Consider the following 20554-nt stretch of genomic DNA (forward strand, 5'->3'; position numbering starts at 1 on the left):
GATTAAAGAATTCCAGGTTTCCTACTAAAGCAATCTTATAACACAACAACAATAACGACCAAGTAAAATTTCACAGGGGAGGGTAGTGTATACGCAGACCTTACCCCTACCCGATAGAATAAAAAAACTGTTTCCGAAAGACTCTTGGCTCAAGAATACAAAAAGACAAGAAAACAATAAAGCTTTCAAATTTGAAAAAAAAAAACATGAACTGACATGATTATTCTGCAAAGTACATCTAAGATTTATTATTTTCTACTTGTTATAAAACAATAAAAGAAGAACAAGAATATTGAGAGAAAAGTAGAGAGACAAAATTCTTATTGAATTTTGGGATGATTTACAATGGAATAGAACCCCTCTATTTATAGGGAAAAAATAACTTAGCCACCAAGTAACAAATCCTAAGATCTCTCTCAAATACAGACATTCACCTTAAATAGAATTCTATTTATAACACTACTCATACTTTTTAGTTGCTTTTTTCTTCTTTCTAACAAGGACAGTAAATTTCTATATTTGATCTTTTAAAAAAACTATACGCATAAAATTTGCAATTGACAAGATCTATTGTGGACCCATTGTATATTGGATAAAGTTACTACTCTGATCTTAAATGTATTTTAGGTACTTTTCTTTGCATATTTAGCTTATATGCCAAACTCATCGTTCTAAAGCATTAGGTGTGATTTTGTTGTATTGAGACGAGGATCTTTCGAAAATAGCTTTTTATTTTTACAAAGTAAAGATAAGGACTCCATATGTACTACCCTCCTCGAATCTCAGTTATCTGGGTATATTGTTGTTGCTAAAACGGCCAAATAGATTGCAATAAGAGAGTACGACAGGCATTTGGATAATATTTGACTAATACTTAAAATTAAAGTATTTAAAGTTGAAGTATCTTTAAATATAAATTATTAAAGGAGACCATGAAAAGTGAAATTTGTGAATGAAAACCTTAAGAAAATTAAAATGACATTGTATAGTCGCTCTTAAAATAATAACCGAAATATATTATATTTTGTATATTTTTTATATATATACATTATGTATGTTATATACAAAAATTATATAAATTTTATACATTTTTTCGGCTATCAAATGTAAATAGTTTCTGATGCGGGCTAAAAGTGAAAAAAGTCCAAAACATTACTTCATATATAAGATTCTCCTCAAATCACTATTTCAATATTCCACGTGTCTATTCCGTCTGTTTAGGAGCATTTTTATTTAATAGTGTAACAGTAATGAGTCGTTGACCCGATAATATAACGAAGGACATTTTTAAACAATTGTTAATAGTAGATGGACATATCAGACCCTTTACTGAATTAGGAATGACCAAGACTATGTCGCTATTCAATAAGGTACATGAACGACTTTATATATAATGTGCTTCAGCATTGCCATATTAAGTACAAAGCTCTTACAACTATAAATTGCATAACATAAACAAAACCAAAGTTCCAAAAAAGGTAGAGAAATATATATATATATATATCTTGATAGGAAAGCTGCAAAAACATAGTTTGCACATTTTCAAGTTTGCCACACGCAGCTGAAGCAGAAAGCTCCTACACTTTTAATATCATAACATCAAACCATTAGTCCTCCATTGCAATTTTTTTTTTTTCCAAGCATAGGACGTGGCTCGGCATTCTTCAACCTTCAACAATGGCCATCCCATCGATGGGGTTTCAGGGGCTGAAAGAGCTATCAACAGGTAAAATTATGGAGCTTTGCAGGGAAACCTCTAGAGAGTCTCCCTCTTTGACAATTTTAAGGGTTGCGATTTCCAATAGGTTAGGTGCTGTAGCCGCGATCAGTAGAAATTTTCCATTATGCAGGTCAAGCAGAATTGGGATACAAATTAAATGGTAAGTGTCCAGATTAAGTGGCCAAGTTTGTATTCCTTGAAGACTATTTGATCGAAACCATCTTGTCTTCACAAAATCATACCCATATAAGCACTTGTCACAGCTGAACCAATACAAAGTTGAGTTATATACCACCGGCTGTCTATTTCTTGCGACATAGAATAGTAGGTGAAGATAGTCACAACCTTGGAGCTCATCCGGAACAAAACTACACCATACCATCACGACCGGTTTTCAAGTTGGGATGGCTCTCGGTACGCACCGTATCATCAACGACATTGAAAAACAGCAAAGAACCGTCCCCAAATGAATAGAAGACAGTTGTGGTTTGATCCATAAGGGCTTGCCAAGTTTTGGAGCTGAGGTCGCAATATTTGTTATTAATATGTATTCGAAAATATATTCAAAAGTAAAAAAAAAATACTATAAAAGCAGAAATGCAGAAGAATAGAATTATTCTGAACCCACTGAATTCATAGTGTTTCCTTAAGGAACTTAATCCCTCCTAGTACCCAAGGTTTAGGATTATTTCCTTCTAGGATAGAAAGTATTACCCTCACTGGTATAGCGGTACTTCAAAACGCAGTGACAACGAACGCAAAGAACAGTAGTAAATCAAGCTTACCGCTTTCTTTTCTGTTAAAACAATGCAGAAAGAAGGAGAAATCAGAATTTTCGTAAAGAAAATTTGAGGGAGAGTTCATATATTTATAGCCAAAAAAACGTTGGATTATACTGAAGAGTTACAACTCTTCATGTAAGGTTGCACCTTAAAATTGTTGTTTTATAAAACGACCATTTCTGCAAACCACCAAATTCAATTATAACGGGAAAATTAAAACTGAGGGAAAATTACCGTTACAGTAATGGTCTAATTTGGATTAATTAATATTGCGTTAATATTAACAAATAAATTTGGTCCAAAAAATTAATCAATCAATCACATCATTTGACCAAATCCGAATCCGAATCCGAATCTGAATCTGAAGTCGAAGCCGAAGTTGATCATTTGACCAAATCCAAATCCGAAGCCGAGCCAAGCGAGCGAGCGACGACGACAGCGCGCGAATTGCCTTTTTCTAAACTTTTTAAGAGCTAGAAGAAGTGCAATTATGTATATATATACCCATCAAAAGTTTTTTCCTTTAATATGGGACAATGTCCCTTTGTCAAGGAGAGAAAAACAAAATTTTATTTTTCCCTTCCATTTCCCATTCACCCTCTTTTAAGCTCTAAGAAGCTTAAACCCAACAATCCCCCACATGAATGGAAAATGGCTATATCACGAAAATATGCATGAAAAACTGTGTGATTTACAAGTAAGGATTAATCGCATCTGGATAAGTAGGTTTTCCTTTGAACTTTTCGTAGTGAACTTATGTCGAATATACTCTATCAATCGGTAGATTTGATATCTTTGAACCATTAAACTTTGGTGTATATCTAGACAACCATAAGTCACACAATGAACCCTTAACCATCTTTGGTTCTCATTGTTGTATTCGTTTCAGCCACGAACAACGTTTGATTTCATAAGTGCGTAGAGAATTGGCCTTTCAAAATTCTCCTTGAAGCGGCTAACACTTCTCACTTACATAGGTGATTCCTAAACGTATCATCCTGTGGATACATTTTTTAATATACCCCGTATTAAATTTAAAAACCATTAAAAAGTTTTAATACTTTATCCTTGGTACTGAATATTGTCTTATCACTAGAATCGACCAAAATATTTAGTTAAAAATGTTGAACCATCATTAATGACTTTGTTTGATCTCCTTGAACCTAGATCTTGGGATCTCCACTCTTCTAGGTAGAGTTACCACTACAATGACTTGTCCTCGTCCATAGTCTCATTCTCCTTGATGATCTTACAATTACCTTTCTAGTTAGACCTTTTGTAAGTGGATCTGATACATTGTCTCTTGACTTTACGTAGTCAATTATAATGATCCCCCTAGAGAGTAGCTACCTAACGGTTTATGTCTTCGTCGTATATGACGAGATTTACCGTTATACATAATGCTCCCAGCCCTTCCAATTGTCACTTGACTAAATGTATGCATATTGGTGCTAACAACTTGGGCCAAAATGGAATATCTTCCAAGAAATTCCGGAGCCATTCATCTTCTTCACCGGCTTTATCTAAGGCTATAAATTCAGCCTCCATTGTAGAGCCGACAATACACGTTTGTTTGGATGACTTCCAAGATACCGATCCTCCACCAACAGTGAATACATATCCACTTGTGGACTTAGAATCTGTTAAACCGGTGATCCAATTTGCATCACAATATCCCTCAATCACCCCAGGATAATCACTGTAGTGCAAAGCAAAGTCTTAGGTATGTTTTAAATATCCCAAAACTCGTTTCATCCCCATCTAATGAGATTGACCTGGATTACTCGTGTATCGACTCAATTTACTTATAGAACAAGCTGTATATGGTCGAGTACAATTCATGATATATATTAAACAACCCAACAAATGAGCATAATCCAATTGTGATATGTCTTGGCCTTTGTTCTTTGCAAGTGCAAGATTCACGCCAATTGGAGTCTTTGCAACTTTAAAATCTAAGTACTTGAATTTTTCAAGTACTTTTTAATGTAATGAGATTGCGACAATGCTAGACCTTGAGGAGTCTTATGGATCTTAATACCCATAATTAAATCGGCAACTCCCAAGTCTTTCATATCAAACTTGCTAGTTAGCATACGCTTGGTCGTATTTATATTGCCAATGTCATTACTCATTATCATCATATCATCCACATATAAACAAACAATGACTGTGTGATTTTTAACATTTTTAATATACACACATTTATCACATTCATTAATTTTAAAACCATTTGACAACATTGTTTGGTCAAATTTCGCATATCATTGTTTGGGTGTTTGTTTTAGTCTGTAAAGTGACTTAACAAGTCTACATACCTTCTTTTCTTTACCTAGAACCACAAATCCTTCAGGTTGTTCCATGTAAATTTCTTCCTCCAACTCTCCATTTAAGAAGGTTGTTTTAACGTCCATTTGATGAATTTCAAGACCATATGCTGCAGCTAATGCTACTAACATTCGTATGGACGTATCTTATAACTGGAGAGTATGTATCAAAATAGTCAAGACCTTCTCATTGTCTATACCCTTTGACCATAAGTCTTGCCTTATATTTGTCAATAGTACCATCATCTTTTATTTTTCTCTTAAAAATCAATTTAGAACCTAATGGTTTATTGCCTAGAGGAAGATCGACCAATTCCCATGTATGGTTGTTCAGTATGGATTCTATTTCACTATTGATAGCCCCTTTTCAAAATAATGATTCGGAAGAAGACATAGCTTCTTTAAATGTCCGAGGCTCATTTTCTAATAAGAAAGTCACAAAATCTAGTCCAAATGAAATAGACGTTCTTTGACACTTACTATGTCTTGGATCCTTCTGATTGTATGTACTTTCTTTTGGTTCTTCCTGAGGTCGTTTAGATCCATCACTAATCAACTTACATTCTTTTTTATATGGATATATATTTTCAAAAAATTCAGCATTATCTTATTCTATAACCGTATTATTATGAATACCGGGATTTTCTGATTTGTGAACCAGAAATTGATATGCTTTACTATTGGGCGCATATCCTATGAAAACACAATTAACAGTTTTTGGTCCTATCTTTACCCTTTTGGGTTTAAGAACTTGCACTTTTGTAAAACACCCCTATACTTTCAAATAATTCAAGTTGGGCTTCCTTTCTTTCCATTTTTTATATGGAATGGATTGCGTTTTGCTATGGGGTACTCGATTTAATATCTAGTTAGCCGTAAGGCTTCCCCCCACAAGTTCTATGGCAAACCAAAACTTATCAACAAAGCGTTCATCATTTTCTTTAATGATCGATTCTTTCTTTCTGCAATCCCATTGGATTGGGGTGTGTAAGGGGCCTTTGTTTGATGAATAATTTCATATTCTAAACATATCTCTTCAAAAGGAGATCTATATTCACCACCCTTATCACTTCTTATCATTTTGATTTTCTTGTTAAGTTACGTTTTAACTTCATTTTTGTATTGCTTGAATGCATCTATTGCTTCATCTTTATTATTAAGTAAGTAAACATAGCAATATCGAGTACTGTCGTCAATAAAAGTTATGAAATACTTCTTTTCACCGCAGGATGGTATTGATCTCATGTCGCAAATATCTGTGTGAATTAAGTCTAAAGGATTTGAATTCCTTTCAACTGACTTATAAGGATGTTTAACATACTTAGATTTCATGCATATTTGATATTTTAATTTGTCGCATTCAAACTTAGGCAATACTTCCAAATTAATTATTTTTTGCAATGTTTTATAATTAACATGTCTCAAACGTAAATGCCATTAATCATTTGACGCAAGTAAGTAAGAAGAATCTGAAATTTTATTATTGTCAACAACCATTATATTCATCTTAAAAAGGCCCTCAGTAAGGTAATCTTTTCCTAAGTATATCTCATTCTTACTTTTTACAACTTTGTCTGAAACAAAAATACACTTAAACCCGTTCTTGACGAGAAGTAAAATAGAAACTAAGTTCTTCTGTATTTCAAAAACATGACAAATGTTGTTCAGAGTCACCACCTTGCCAGAGGTCATCTTCAGGAATATCTTTCCATAACCTTTAATTTTGGTCGTTGCAGAATTTCCCACAAAAATGGTTTCGTTGGGTCCAGCGGGAACATATGAAGCAAATGCTTCTTTAACAGTACAACACATGGCGGGTAGCACCAGAATCAATCCACCACTCCTTAGGATTTCCTACTAAGTTGCATTCAGATAACATAGCGCACAAGTCATCAATATCATCATTTGTTTCAACAATATTTGCTTGACACTTTTTCTTCTCTTTCTTTGGAGCACGACATTCTGTAGCTTTGTGTCAAACCTTTCCACAATTGTGGCAGTTTCCCTTAAATTTCTTCTTGCTGGGATAGTTGTTTGGTCCAGAAGACTTCTTCCACTTTTTCGGATTAGTTGGAGCAGTTTCAACAATATTTGCTCCCATAATTGTTGAGTTCCCACATGTCTTCTTTTCTGCAGCTTTATTGTCCTCTTCGATCCTCAATCGAACGATGAGATCTTCGAGTTTCATCTCCTTGCGCTTGTGTGTCAAGTAGTTCTTAAAGTCCCTCCATAAAGTAGGCAACTTCTCAATCACTGCTGCAACTAGAAATGCCTCATTGATGACCAAACCTTTAATGAAAAATTCATAATTAGTAACAAAATTAATACTTTCAACAAAAGCATTAATTCGGATTATATCTTCAGCAAGGAGATAATGAATTATAACTTGTAGCTCTTGAATCTGGGTAATGACAGGCTTACTGTCTACCATCTTATAGTCAAAAACTTGGCTGCAACAAACTTCCTCAAACCGGAATCCTCGATTTTATATTTCTTTTCCAATGCATCTCATAGTTCTTTAGAAGTTTCTGCATTACTATAGATGTTGTAAAGATCATCTTCCAGTCCGTTAAGAATGTAATTCTTGCAAAAGAAATCTGAGTGCTTCCAAGCCTCAGTCACAATAAAATATTCATTATCCGGAGTTGATTTCAGCAGAACCGGAATGTCTTCCTTGATAAACTTCTGAAGACTCAAAGTAGTCAAATAGAAGAACATCTTCTATTGCCAACGTTTGAAATCAATCTCGAAATTTTTTGGGCTTTTTGGCCGGAGGCGGTGGTGGCATAGAACGACTGGAAATAGCAACATTGCTCGTAGAGCCAACCACGGGGGCTATTGTTTCTGTCATTTCTGTTCACAACAAAAAAGAAAAAATTAATTGACGGTGGAATATTTAAAATCTTCAAAACCGAATAACTTTAACAGAAACAATTTAAATACCACAGTGAAAATTTTATTTCTTCAAATTGAATACAAAATGAGTAGAAAATTACAAGGATTTTAATCTCGTAATGTCAAGCAAGGAGTAGAAAATCCGAAGATTTTAATCTCCAAACTGAGAGTAGAAATCACTAGGATTTAGTCTCCTATAAACAAAACATAAGATGAATACAGAAAAAATAATTAAGTTCCTTAAGCTTGTTATTAATTTGTATTCTAAAATATATTCAAAAGTAAAAAAAATTACTATAAAAGAAGAAATGCAGAAGAACATAATTATTTTTAGCCCACTGAATTCACAGTATTTCTTTAAGGAACTTAATCCCTCCTAGTACCCGAGGTTTAATTATTTCCTTCCGGGATAGAACGGATTACCCTCACTGGTATAGCGGTACTTCAAACTGTAGTGACAACGAATGCAAAGAACAGTAGTAAATCACACTTACTATTTTCTTTTCTGTTAAAACAATGCAGAAAAAAAGAAGGAGAAATTAGAATTTTTGTAAAAAAAATCTGAGGGAGAGTTCATGTATTTATAGCCAAAAGAAATTCAATTATAACGGGAAAGTTAAAACGGAGGAAAAAACTATGTTGTGCATGGTTATATGTTTTCACATGATTTATCCGAATATTCTTCGTCGACAAGTTGGGGTGAATATTATTGGGTTTAATCTTCTTAGAGCTTAAAAGAGGGTGAATGAGAAACGAACGGAAAAATAAAATTTTGATTTTCCCTCCGTAACAAAGGGACATTGTCCCATATTGGAGGAGGAAAAGACTTTTGATGGGTACATATACAATTGTACTTCTTCTAGCTCTTAAAGAGTTGAGAAGAAGGCAAGTCTCGCGCCATCGTCGCCACTCGCTCGGCTCGACTTCGTCTAATTTGGATTAATTAATATTAACAAATCAATCAATCATTTGACTGAAACCGAAGCCGAGCCGAGCGACGACGACAACGCGAGACTTGCCTTCTTCCCAACTCTTTAAAAGCTAGAAGAAGTGCAATTATATATATACCCATCAAAAGTCTTTTGCTCCTCCAATATGAGATAATATCCCTTTATCAAGGAGGGAAAATCAAAATTTTATTTTATCCTCCATTTTCCGTTCACCCTCTTTTAAGCTCTAAGAAGCTTAACCCTACAAATTTCACCTCAACTTGTTGACGAAGAATATTCAGATAAATCACATGAAAACCTATAGCCGCCCACAACATAGATCTTCCCGTCAGAGGCAAACACAAACGGCTGGAACCAGTCAAGTTTCCTGGGAGAAGGTATGGTTTCTCAGCCACATTTGTTAGGGTTTGTGGTATTATATTTATGCAATTTCCTAGAGACGGCGTGATTCCTGAGTCCTCCGGTGCAGTAGATGTCTTCACCAAAAACAGTCCAACTTATTCCCCGTTCAAGCGACAACGCGTCAGCAATCGGACGAAGTTCTCGTGGCAAGGACTTCAAATCAACACGATAAAATTCATCATCCCCTATACGTCTACTACGGAGATAGATCACTCCTGAAGCCTCCAATCCTGATGGCACTGAATTTTTCTCCATTATGGCCGCTGATGTTTCGGCTATTCTGATGACTAGTAGTCGTACCCCTAGACTTGTTTGAACATATTAGATATATTGCTTAAATAAATTTCACTTGTCATCTTATTTGTCAATACGATATACCCAATAATTAAATCTCTATTAGATTAAAGGGACTTATATAGTCATCGAATAACTTTTTTGTTATATTTTTCTTTATTGTATTATTTAATATTTAGTATTATTGCATTGTTAATAAATAATTTATTAGCATATTGTTTTGTTTAATATTTTTTCCTTCTCTGTAATATAAGAGAAGATATATATTTTATTAGTGTTTCAAAAATTTTATTTATTTTAAATTATATTCAGTTGTTCTCAATAATATTATCTGAATTTTAATGAATAAGATCTCTATTAAATTAAAGGGACTTATATAGGCATCGTATAACTTTTTCTTATGTATTTTTCTTTATTATATTATCCAATATTTAGTATTATTACATTGTCAATATAAATTTTTATTAGCATATTACTTTGTTTAATATTTTTATCGACTACATTCTTTTTGTAATATAATAGAAAATATATATTTTATTACTCTTGAAATAATTTTTATTTTAAATTTGTTCTACATTTTTCTTTATTATATCATCTAATGTTACGTATTATTACATTGTTAATAGAAATTTTGTTAGCATATTACTTTGTTTAATATTTTTGTTTGCTCTGTAATATAAGAGAAAATATATATTTTATTACTCTTCCAATATTGTTTTTTTAAAATAAATATTATTCTGTTATTCTCAATAATATTATCTGAGTTTTAATGAATAAGATATCTATAAACTTAAACGGACTTATATAGACATCGAATAACTTTTTTGTTATGTATTTTTATTTATTATATTATCTAATGTTTAGTATAATTGCATTGTTAATAGAAATTTTTATTAGCATATTACTTTTTTTAATATTTTTGTCTACTCTTTATTTTTGTAATATAATATAAGATGTATATTTTATTACTCTTGAAATATTTTTTATTTTAAATTTTATTCTATTGTTCTCAATAATATTATCTTAAATTTAATGAATAAAATATCTATTAAATTAGACGGACTTATATAGGTATGAAATAACTTTTTTGTTCTTTTATTTTTCTTTATTATATTATCCAATAGTTAGTATTATTTTATTATTAATAAAAAAAATTATCACCATATTACTTTGTTTAATATTTTTGTCTGCTATTTGTTTGTGATATAATAGAAGATATATATTTTATTACTCTTGAAATATTTTTTTATTTTAAATTTTATTCTATTGTTCTTAATAATATTGTCTGAATTTTAATGAATAAATCTCTATTAAATTAAAGAAACTTATATAGTTATCGAATCTATATAGATAGATTTTCTTGTTCTCAATAATATGGTATGAATTTAATGAATAAATACACTTTTTACTTTTAAAAAAGAAAAAGAAAAATAATTATTAAAAAAATTAACTAACCTAAACCAACCCTCACCCATGTTTGAGTAGTTATTTTAGGTAGTTAATTTTTTTTTTGTCTTTATTTTTTATCATTTTAAAAAAAAAAATTGAATCTCCAAATTTGTTATAGCTTTGTCCTAAAATTTGATACTTGTTAAATTTTTGTTGTTACACTTGGCATCATCACATTGATTTGCTTCTCCTATTCTATATAGAATACATTGATTTGCTTCTCTTATTCTATATAGATAGATATTGATAGATTTTTGGGTCTAGGGTTTCGGATTGTTCTTTTAAATATTGAACTAATATTTGATGCCCTATGGGGCAATGAATTTTCCCTAGATTTATTAGAATTAGAATTAGAATTAGAATTAGAATTAGAATATACAGAAAAAAGGAAAACAAATCAAACGACGACGTCCTGCAGGTGGTTACTCAGTCTTCTGTCAACGCTTTATGCTTCGCCCCGACTGCAATTTTTTATATCAAAATCAGCTACCTCTCTCTCTCTCTCTCTCACTCACTCACGCACGCACACACAAACACGCACACACGCACCAGAAAATGGCGACGAGCAGAGCGAAGATCGCATTCAGAATAGTAATAGGGATTTTGCTACTGCTGTTACTATACTACGTTGGTCGCCCTCTGTACTGGAAAATCTCCGCCACCGTTCACGACATCCGCCACCATAAGCAAACCGTCTCCGCAGGTCTCGTCTCAGTTTTTTTATTTTCTATTAAAGTGTTATATTTGTAGTTTTATTGTTAAGCATAAATTAATAAGCGTTGAAAACATTGTAATTTTGAGGTTTGATATATACTATTACATTGTTTTTGGTGTAGGATTTTCACAAATTGTTCAGGCAGCGCAGAATTCAGTGGGCTGGTTTCACGACGAGTCCGATTCAGGAGTGCACAATGATCGCATCACGGCAGCAAGGAGGATCCTAGCTTCTTCATAAGGTTTTGTAAAAGCTTTGTAGTTTTGATAATTGTATTTTACTTTCATGTATTAAGAGTGTTGCAAAGTGAATAATGTTGATCTGCTTGAATAAATTATGCTACTGTTTTGGAGTCTTTCACATTTTTGAACTTTTGGCAATTGTAACTGTTGCGGAAGCCAAATGTATATAGTGTGAATAAGTCACAACTACTATACCAAAAATTATGACAGCCACCAAATAATAAATAAGACAATAAAACAACAATAAAGGAAACACCAGAATTTACGAGGTTCGGCTAATTTTGCCTACTCCTCGGACACAACCAATATTTTATTCCACTCCAAAAATACAAGTGAAATAATACTAAAGAGAGAAGATACAAATGCCTTAAACAGATGAGAAGGCAAATGAGAGGTGTGTCTCAATCCTAAACATTAGGCCTTCTTTTATAGGGGAAAAATCCCCTCCAAACTTAACTCCCAACCAATGTGGGACTTTGGCATTTTGCCAAACTTCAACAAATCTCCACCTTGGCAAAATTCCACATTTTCAATTCTCTCTCAATAACAAATTTTGGTTGTGTCTTCATCTTCAATCTTCAGTGTTCAACAATGTTGATCAAATCCAAACAATGTTGAAACTTGACCGCAGTCACCACCTTTGTCAGCATATCAGCAGGATTCTCTGTAGTATGAATTTTCTTCACCGTGACTCCACCTTCTTCTATGATTTCTCGTACGAAATGATACCGAACATCAATGTGCTTCGTCCTTGCATGATAAACTTGGTTCTTCGCTAATTGAATAGCACTTTGACTATCACAAAAAATTGTGATACCTTTTTGTTCAACACCAAGCTCCTTTAGCAATCCTTGAAGCCAAATTGCCTCTTTCACAGCATCTGTAATAGCCATGTACTCTGCCTCTGTTGTAGACAAAGCAACTGTTGACTGCAAAGTAGACTTCCAACTAACTGGTGCCTTTGCAAAAGTAAACACATAACCAGTAGTTGATCTTCGTTTGTCCATATCACCCGCAAAATCTGAGTCACAATATCCAACTACAGACTGATTGTCTTCCTGCTCAAAAACTAACCCGACATCTACAGTATTATGAATATACCGTAGAATCCACTTCACAGCTTGCCAATGCTCCTTCCCTGGATTGTGCATATATCTGCTAATAACTCCAACAGCTTGTGAAATGTCAGGCCTTGTGCAAACCATTGCATACATCAAGCTACCAACAACATTTGCGTATGGTACCTTTGACATATACTCTCGTTCAGCTTCATCCATTGGCGACATAGTAGTACTTAGCTTAAAATGGGAAGCAAGTGGAGTACTAACTGGCTTAGTCTTGTCATCTATGCCAAAACGTTGAAGTACTCTCTTCAAATATTCCTTTTGAGATAAACAGAGTTTCTTTGAACGTCTATCTCTAATTATCTCCATGCCAAGAATTTTCTTTGCCTCACCCAAATCCTTCATCTCGAACTCCTTCTTCAGTTGAATCTTCAACTTATCAATTTCTTCCAAATTCTTGGAAGCTATCAACATATCATCAACATATAGGAGAAGATATACAAAGGAACCATCTTTAAGCTTGTGCAAATACACACAATGATCGTATTTGCTTCTCTTGTACCCTTGCCGCAACATAAACTCGTCAAATCGCTTGTACCATTGTCTAGAAGATTGTTTCAATCCGTACAACGATTTTTCAAGTTTGCACACCATATTTTCTTTTCCAGCAACTTTGAATCCTTCTGGCTGAGTCATGTAGATTTCCTCCTCCAAGTTTCCATGTAAAAACGCAGTTTTTACATCCATCTGAACTAGTTCCAAATCCAATTGTGCTACCAAAGCCAACATAATTCTAATGGAGGAATGTTTTACAACTGGAGAAAACACTTCATTGTAATCAATTCCCTCCTTTTGAGCATATCCTTTGGCCACCAATCTTGCTTTGTAGCGAACATCTACTTGGTTAGGAAATCCTTCCTTCTTTGCAAATACCCATTTGCACCCAATTGCTTTCTTTCCCTTCGGGAGATTGGCCAATCTCCATGTATGATTCTGATGAAGGGACTGTATTTCATCATTCATGGCAATCCTCCACTTATCTTCTTCTGAACTTTGGACAGCGTCTTTATAAGTAGTAGGAACATCATCAGCTACAATTGAGGTTGCACAAGCAACCGTCTCTATGAGACGAACAGGTTTCGTTATTGTTCTTTTTGGCCTGCTGGTTGCTATTGATTCAAGTTGTTGTTGAGATTCCTGAGTTGGAATCTCCTCTACTGGCTCTCCTTCCAGAGGGTAATCTTCATTTGTTTCCTCCTCTGCTTCTTGTGTAGGAAAAATAAATTTTCCCTCAAACTCCACCTGCTTAGAAGCACCTTCATTTTGTTTGGTATCTTCTGTTACCTTATTTACCATAGCAAATTCATCAAAGGTAACATCTCTGCTGAATATTACTTTCTTTGTCATAGGACACCATAAGCGATATCCTTTGACTCCAGAAGTAATTCCCATAAAAATAGCCTTCTTTGCCCTTGGATCCAATTTTGACTCTGTCACATGATAATATGCAGTTGAGCCAAACACGTGCAAAGAGTTATAATCTACAGCAGGTTTTCCGTACCATTTTTCAAATGGTGTTTTGCCATCAATAGCAGCAGATGGTAGACGATTAATGAGGTGGCATGCATATGTAATTGCCTCAGCCCAAAATTCTTTGCCCAAGCCAGCATTGGACAACATACACCGTACCTTCTCCAGCAAGGTCCGGTTCATACGTTCTGCCACTCCATTCTGTTGTGGTGTATGTCTAACAGTGAAGTGTCGGATGATGCCATCATTTTCACAGACCTTATTGAAATGATCATTTTTGTATTCACCTCCATTGTCTGTGCGAATACACTTGATTCTCCTGCCTGTCTGATTCTCCACCATCGTCTTCCATTTGAGAAAAATTCCCAACACTTCATCTTTGCTCTTCATTGTATACACCCATACTCTTCGGGAAAAATCATCAACAAAGGTTACAAAATAGTGCTTCCCACCCAATGAAGGTGTTTTGGAAGGACCCCAAACATCAGAGTGTACATAATCCAAAATGCCTTTAGTATTATGGATCGCTGTACCAAATTTAACCCTTGTCTGTTTCCCTTTAACACAATGCTCACAAAACTCCAAGTTGCAAGCCTTTACTCCTTTTAACAATCCTTGATCTGATAGAGTTTTCAAGGATTTTCCTCCAGCATGTCCCAAGCGCATGTGCCATAGCTTGGTTGCTTCTGCCTCTTTGTCGTCACTGGATGTTACTGTCGCTGTCCCAATAACTGTACTGCCACGATAGCGGTACATATTATTATTCTTCCGATTAGCCTTCATTACCACTAGTGCACCGGAGCATACTCTCATCACTCCATTTTCTGCAATGATTTTGAACCCTTTTGATTCTAGGGCTCCCACAGAGATGAGATTCTTCTTCAAATCCGGTACATATCGAACATCTATCAATGTTCTGATCATTCCATCATGGTTCCTTAATCGTATTGAACCAATGCCATATGAGGTAAGAGGGCTGTTATCCGCTGTGTGGATGACTCCATATTCTCCTTCTTGAAATTCCATGAACCAGTCCCTGTTGGGACACATATGATAGCTACAAGCCGAGTCCATCAACCATATGTCTGATGATGTTGATGACTCTGTTGTAACTAATGAGAAGTCTGAATCATCACAATCAGCTACATTTGAATCCATAATAGCCTTTCCATTGTTATGTTTGGCCTTATTCTTCAACTTCGGACAGTCTTTCTTCCAGTGCCCTTTTTCTCGACAAAAGGCACATTCATCTTTACTGGGTCTGGATCTTGACTTGGATCTTCCCTTCTTTGTCCTCGTTTGATTTTGAGGACGACCCCTCACAAACAGTGCTTCTCCTTCTCCGCCCTTCTGTTTTTCTCGCTTTCTTTGTTCATAGCTGTACAAAGCTGAACAAACTTCTCTGAGAGAAATTTCGTCATTTCCATGGAGTAGAGTAGTTTCAAGGTGCTCGTACTCATCAGGAAGTGACGCCAACAACATTAAGGCCAAGTCACCATCATCATAAGTTGTATCCATATTTTGCAAATCTGTGACCAACTTATTGAAACTGGTGATATGTTCATTCATCGTGGTACCAGGAACATAGGTGAAGTGAAACAGTCTCTTCTTCATGTACAATTTATTTTGACTGTTTTTCTTCAAAAATTTATCCTCCAGTGCTTTCCATAATTTACTTGCAGAAGTTTCCTTTGTGTATGGATATTTCTGCTCTCTAGCAAGGTAGGATCGAATGGTACCGCAAGCAACACGGTTGATAATTCTCCAATCTTCTTCTCCAATAACATCTGGTTTCTTTTCTTCAATGGCCAGATCTAGCCCTTGTTGAAAAAGGACATCTAGAACCTCGCCTTGCCACATCCCAAAATGTCCGGACCCGTCAAAAATTTCTACCGCAAATTTCGCATTTGACACAATTCTTGTCATAAGCGAAGATGCCAATGATGACGTATTGTTGACACTTGATGTAGATTCTTCTTGTTTATTGTCCCCCATATTTGACACAAATATTATTTAATAGCTGACGACACAAATCAAGATTATTTCCTTTCTGATGTAGAAGATCAGACTAAGCTGCAACTACAGAGCATACTCAGACAGAACCTTGACTCAGTTACCAAGATAAATCTTTTCTGATGTGGAAGATCAGACTATGCTGCAACCACAGAGCATACTTAGACAGTACCTTGGCTCTGATACCAATTGTTGCGGAAGCCAAATGTATATAGTGTGAATAAGTCACAACTACTATACCAAAAATTATGACAGCCACCAAATAATAAATAAGACAATAAAACAACAATAAAGGAAACACCAGAATTTACGAGGTTCGGCTAATTTTGCCTACTCCTCGGACACAACCAATATTTTATTCCACTCCAAAAATACAAGTGAAATAATACTAAAGAGAGAAGATACAAATGCCTTAAACAGATGAGAAGGCAAATGAGAGGTGTGTCTCAATCCTAAACATTAGGCCTTCTTTTATAGGGGAAAAATCCCCTCCAAACTTAACTCCCAACCAATGTGGGACTTTGGCATTTTGCCAAACTTCAACAGTAACTACATATTGTACTAATTAAGTCCATACCAGAGTGTGGAATGTTCGAAGTTTCTCTGTTTATTTCGCTTAATATGAGTTTAAATTTCCTTCCTGTTCCTACTTGTTTTATCCCACTTACTCCATCGTTTGTTTGTTAATTTCCTGTCTCCGTGTTAATTACATTAAATTGAATACATGTTGCACACTATATTTTTTTTGCCTCGAGGTATATCTCATGCTAATTTGATTTGCTCTTTCACAAATGAAAGAGGCTCACGAAATCTACACTTTACGCGAGCAAAAAAAAAAAAAGATATGGCCGCGAGAATGTTACATTTAGCTTTTCCATTGAGTGTTTATTTTGCTCTACGAATTAAGAAGGGATCAGTAAGAAGTTTTACTTGGTGATATGAGATAGAAGATATCCAGGCTCAAGTTGTTCTAATTCAAGGACATGTCGCTTTCTGAGGGTAAATGTTAAGTTTAAGTCCAGCAATTTACCTAGACAAACAGATTTCTTTTAGATGCACCAATTGGATTTTGCTTTTGAAAGTATGTTAAGTGTTAACTAGTTAGAACTTAGAAATTCATTGAAAAAACATGCAGCAATTATTTTTTATTTGTATGTGATTTGATAGGTTTTCTTGATAGGAATATCTAGAGACTAGCATGCCTGCACTTTGGTTTTAAAAGGATCATTGGTGTGTCAGTGAATTTGGCGGACATATAATTGTCTCTCATTGTGAAGCAGTAGTATCTATTTAATTATCTTAAAAGTGATTGCCTTCTTTCAAGAGAAGTAGGTTATTTGATATATTTTCCCGAAAAGTACAACTTATGTGTAGCAGAGGCGGATCCAGGATTTGGAGGTTACGGCTGCCATATTTTTTTTGAACGTTACTATGCACATAGTCCAGATAAAGTAAACATTTGATCGATTTGATCAACCTTAGGCTTCAATTCGAATTATTCACCTTTTGAATTTATATAGAAATATAGATCGAACGAAACAAATGAACTATAATTATGACTACATGGAACAAATTATAAGACTTCGAACAATATTACTAATATCATAATTTTTTTTCTTCCTATATAGTGCTCTATAAATGCCTTCATTATTAATCGATCTACATGTAGAACATTTTAAATTTTCAAGAACTCTTTCGCATAGCTAGCCAGAAGGGATCAAACACTCTTCTTTGAATTTAAGAAGAAATCACGTCCTTTGTAAATTTTCATACATATAGAAAAGAGAAGTTCAGAATAGCGATCTCCAAATTACTTATCCATTTTAAGGGAGTGGTATTTAGATCAACCCTAATCCCATGATGTTTTCTCTTTTCTTTACTTACTCTCTCTTTCTAGGTGCAGAGTTAATTGGTACAAAAAATCAAGAAAAAAAAATATAAAAGAAAAATGAAAGATAAAATGGAATAACAACATGCATCCAAAACAACCTGTTAAAAGAAAATGTCAGCTAGTTGATCCATTCAAAGTGGAAAAAAAAAATGAGTATGAGAATAATAGGAGAAAAGAGTTGAAAGAAATAAGAAGATGAGATGGGAACAATTATTTCCAGAAACTAGAAGAGAATTAGTGTAGTTGTGTGGATGCTACGATGCTTAGATATTTAGAGGAAGAAAGACATTGATAAAGGAAGGGAAGAACAATTGGAGAAAGAATAAGACAAAGCAAGTCAAAAATGTTGGAAAAAGTCGTCAATAGGGCTCGATCCCTGGCCACCAAGGAGGAAATTTTAACTTTTTGCCAATGGCACCTTGGTATCTGTTGTTACTCCGGGTGGCACTACAAAATAGTATAGTTTTTCTTGTATATAGATTCATATATACGCACCGTTTTGGCCGAATTTTGCGGGTGGCATACCACCCCTTCAGGCCTTAATAGATCCGCCCCTGATGTGTAGTGTAATTCTTTATATGTACAAGTCGGCTCGTATTTCCCGTTGTTGAGAGATAGTGTGTGCTGTAAATGTTTCTATATTGCCTTACAAGAGCAATTGTTGATATGGTTCTTACCTAGCAGAGGTACAAGAGTGTGGTATGTCTAGAACATTTAAATTGTTTTTTGACTTATATATTAGGGGAATAAGATTGCCTTCTATAAGTTCTCATTTCCTGAACTTCTTATCTGAATGATTTGTAAATTGATGATAATATTTGTTCTATCCCAAAGAAGTCGTGTATAAAATGTGATTTTCAACTTTTTTGCCTTGGGAGGACTGGAATACTGTGAACTTCCAATATGACTCGCGCTCCCTTTTTTTCATTTTCTTTGACTCCATTTGTCTGGACATGGAGCTTAGGTATTAGTTTGGTTCGCATAGTGTACATGTACTAAAAGAAGGAAATGTTTCAAGTGATAATTGAAATTTTAGTTTGACAAGAGTTAACCAATCAACTCAAGTTTTCCCCTGATTTTCTCTTTTTTATTTCTTTTCCTTTCATCAAAAAGAGAAAATCAGGCGAAAACTTGAGTTGACTGGTTAAATAGATCTAAATTTTAGAAACTTGTGAAAGTTGTATAAGACGATAATTTTTCAGAAGAAAGGTGTAAAACATTTTGGGACGTTCCAAATGGAGAAGTGCCATATAAATTGGGATGGAGGAGTACTATTTAACAGTTGCCAGTTCTTAAAAGTTCAGTTTACTACTTGGCTTCATATCACGTATTGTATTTCCTTTATTGTAACTGTGAAGAGATGTGGAGTTGCACAAAGAGTTGATTCAAACAACCTTAGCTACAGTACTCAAGAATTTCAAGTTTTTCTTGTTTTTTAACATTTGATCTTGAGTAGTTGATTCAGTTATGTTTCTTCTAGCTCCCTCAGTAGTCTGTATGAACCATCTTGATTAATCTTTTAGTAGACAATATCAGAAACTTCTTTGTGTCTTTTCCATGAGGTGAGCTTTATTTTGGACTCATGAAAGCTGATATTTGCTTGATTGTTTTGAGGGACGTCAATGCTATTGATGTTCTTCGGAAGCTTCTGAAACCAGAACAGCAAAGATTTCGTAGAACTGACATCTCTTACCTGAAGTGTTTGGAAATAGCAGTGAGTATAGATTTTGAAAGTTGTACGGGTGCATCAACTTGGGAGGAAGTATTGGGCCTATTCTAGTCTTCACCTACAATTATACCAGGAAAGCTTGTGACGTGTGAGCCATAACCTCGGCATATTTTTTAATTTCCTGGAGCATTTCTGTCTTCGCATTGAGAATTAATTACATTAAGCTTTTTCTTTCCATCTTACATTTTGTACGTCAGTGTCATTTACTTTCCCAAAAAACAAAAAATGTTGATGCCATTTTGTTACAGTTGGAGATACCTGAAACTTTATACGAAATCTTTTCTGAATTTTGGGGGCTAAGTTTGCCAAATGGGCCAACGTAATTGGACATTTTGTTCTAGAATTGGATTTTGGACAAACATTAGAATTGAGTTGTCAGCCCAAAAGGGAGAGAAGCCCCCTTATTGAAATGTCCCTATTTGTGTTTTCCCCAAGATTCAGCCGTGAGCTGAAAATGAATACCAAAAAACGGCTGTGAACGTGTACCGAGAAGTCCCTACCATGGTGCAGTAAAAACTTGTAGGATCATATGGTTTTAGCAGGCTCTTGCG

The 20554-nt window shown here is 34.6% G+C and overlaps 1 protein-coding gene across 1 annotated transcript; it reads right to left on the reverse strand.

Annotated features, from left to right (window-relative positions):
* Positions 1–6266: 6266 nt before the first annotated feature.
* Positions 6267–7260, reverse strand: LOC138870121 (uncharacterized). Its single transcript, XM_070147775.1, has 2 exons — positions 6811–7260; positions 6267–6683 (listed from the first exon to the last, which is right to left on the reverse strand). The coding sequence occupies exons 1-2, from the start codon at positions 7258–7260 to the stop codon at positions 6267–6269; spliced, it is 867 nt and encodes a 288-aa protein (XP_070003876.1).
* Between the last annotated feature and the right edge of the window lie 13294 nt (positions 7261–20554).

The sequence above is a fragment of the Nicotiana sylvestris genome, chromosome 1 (assembly GCF_000393655.2).
Source record: "Nicotiana sylvestris chromosome 1, ASM39365v2, whole genome shotgun sequence".
NCBI classification, from domain to species: domain Eukaryota; kingdom Viridiplantae; phylum Streptophyta; class Magnoliopsida; order Solanales; family Solanaceae; genus Nicotiana; species Nicotiana sylvestris.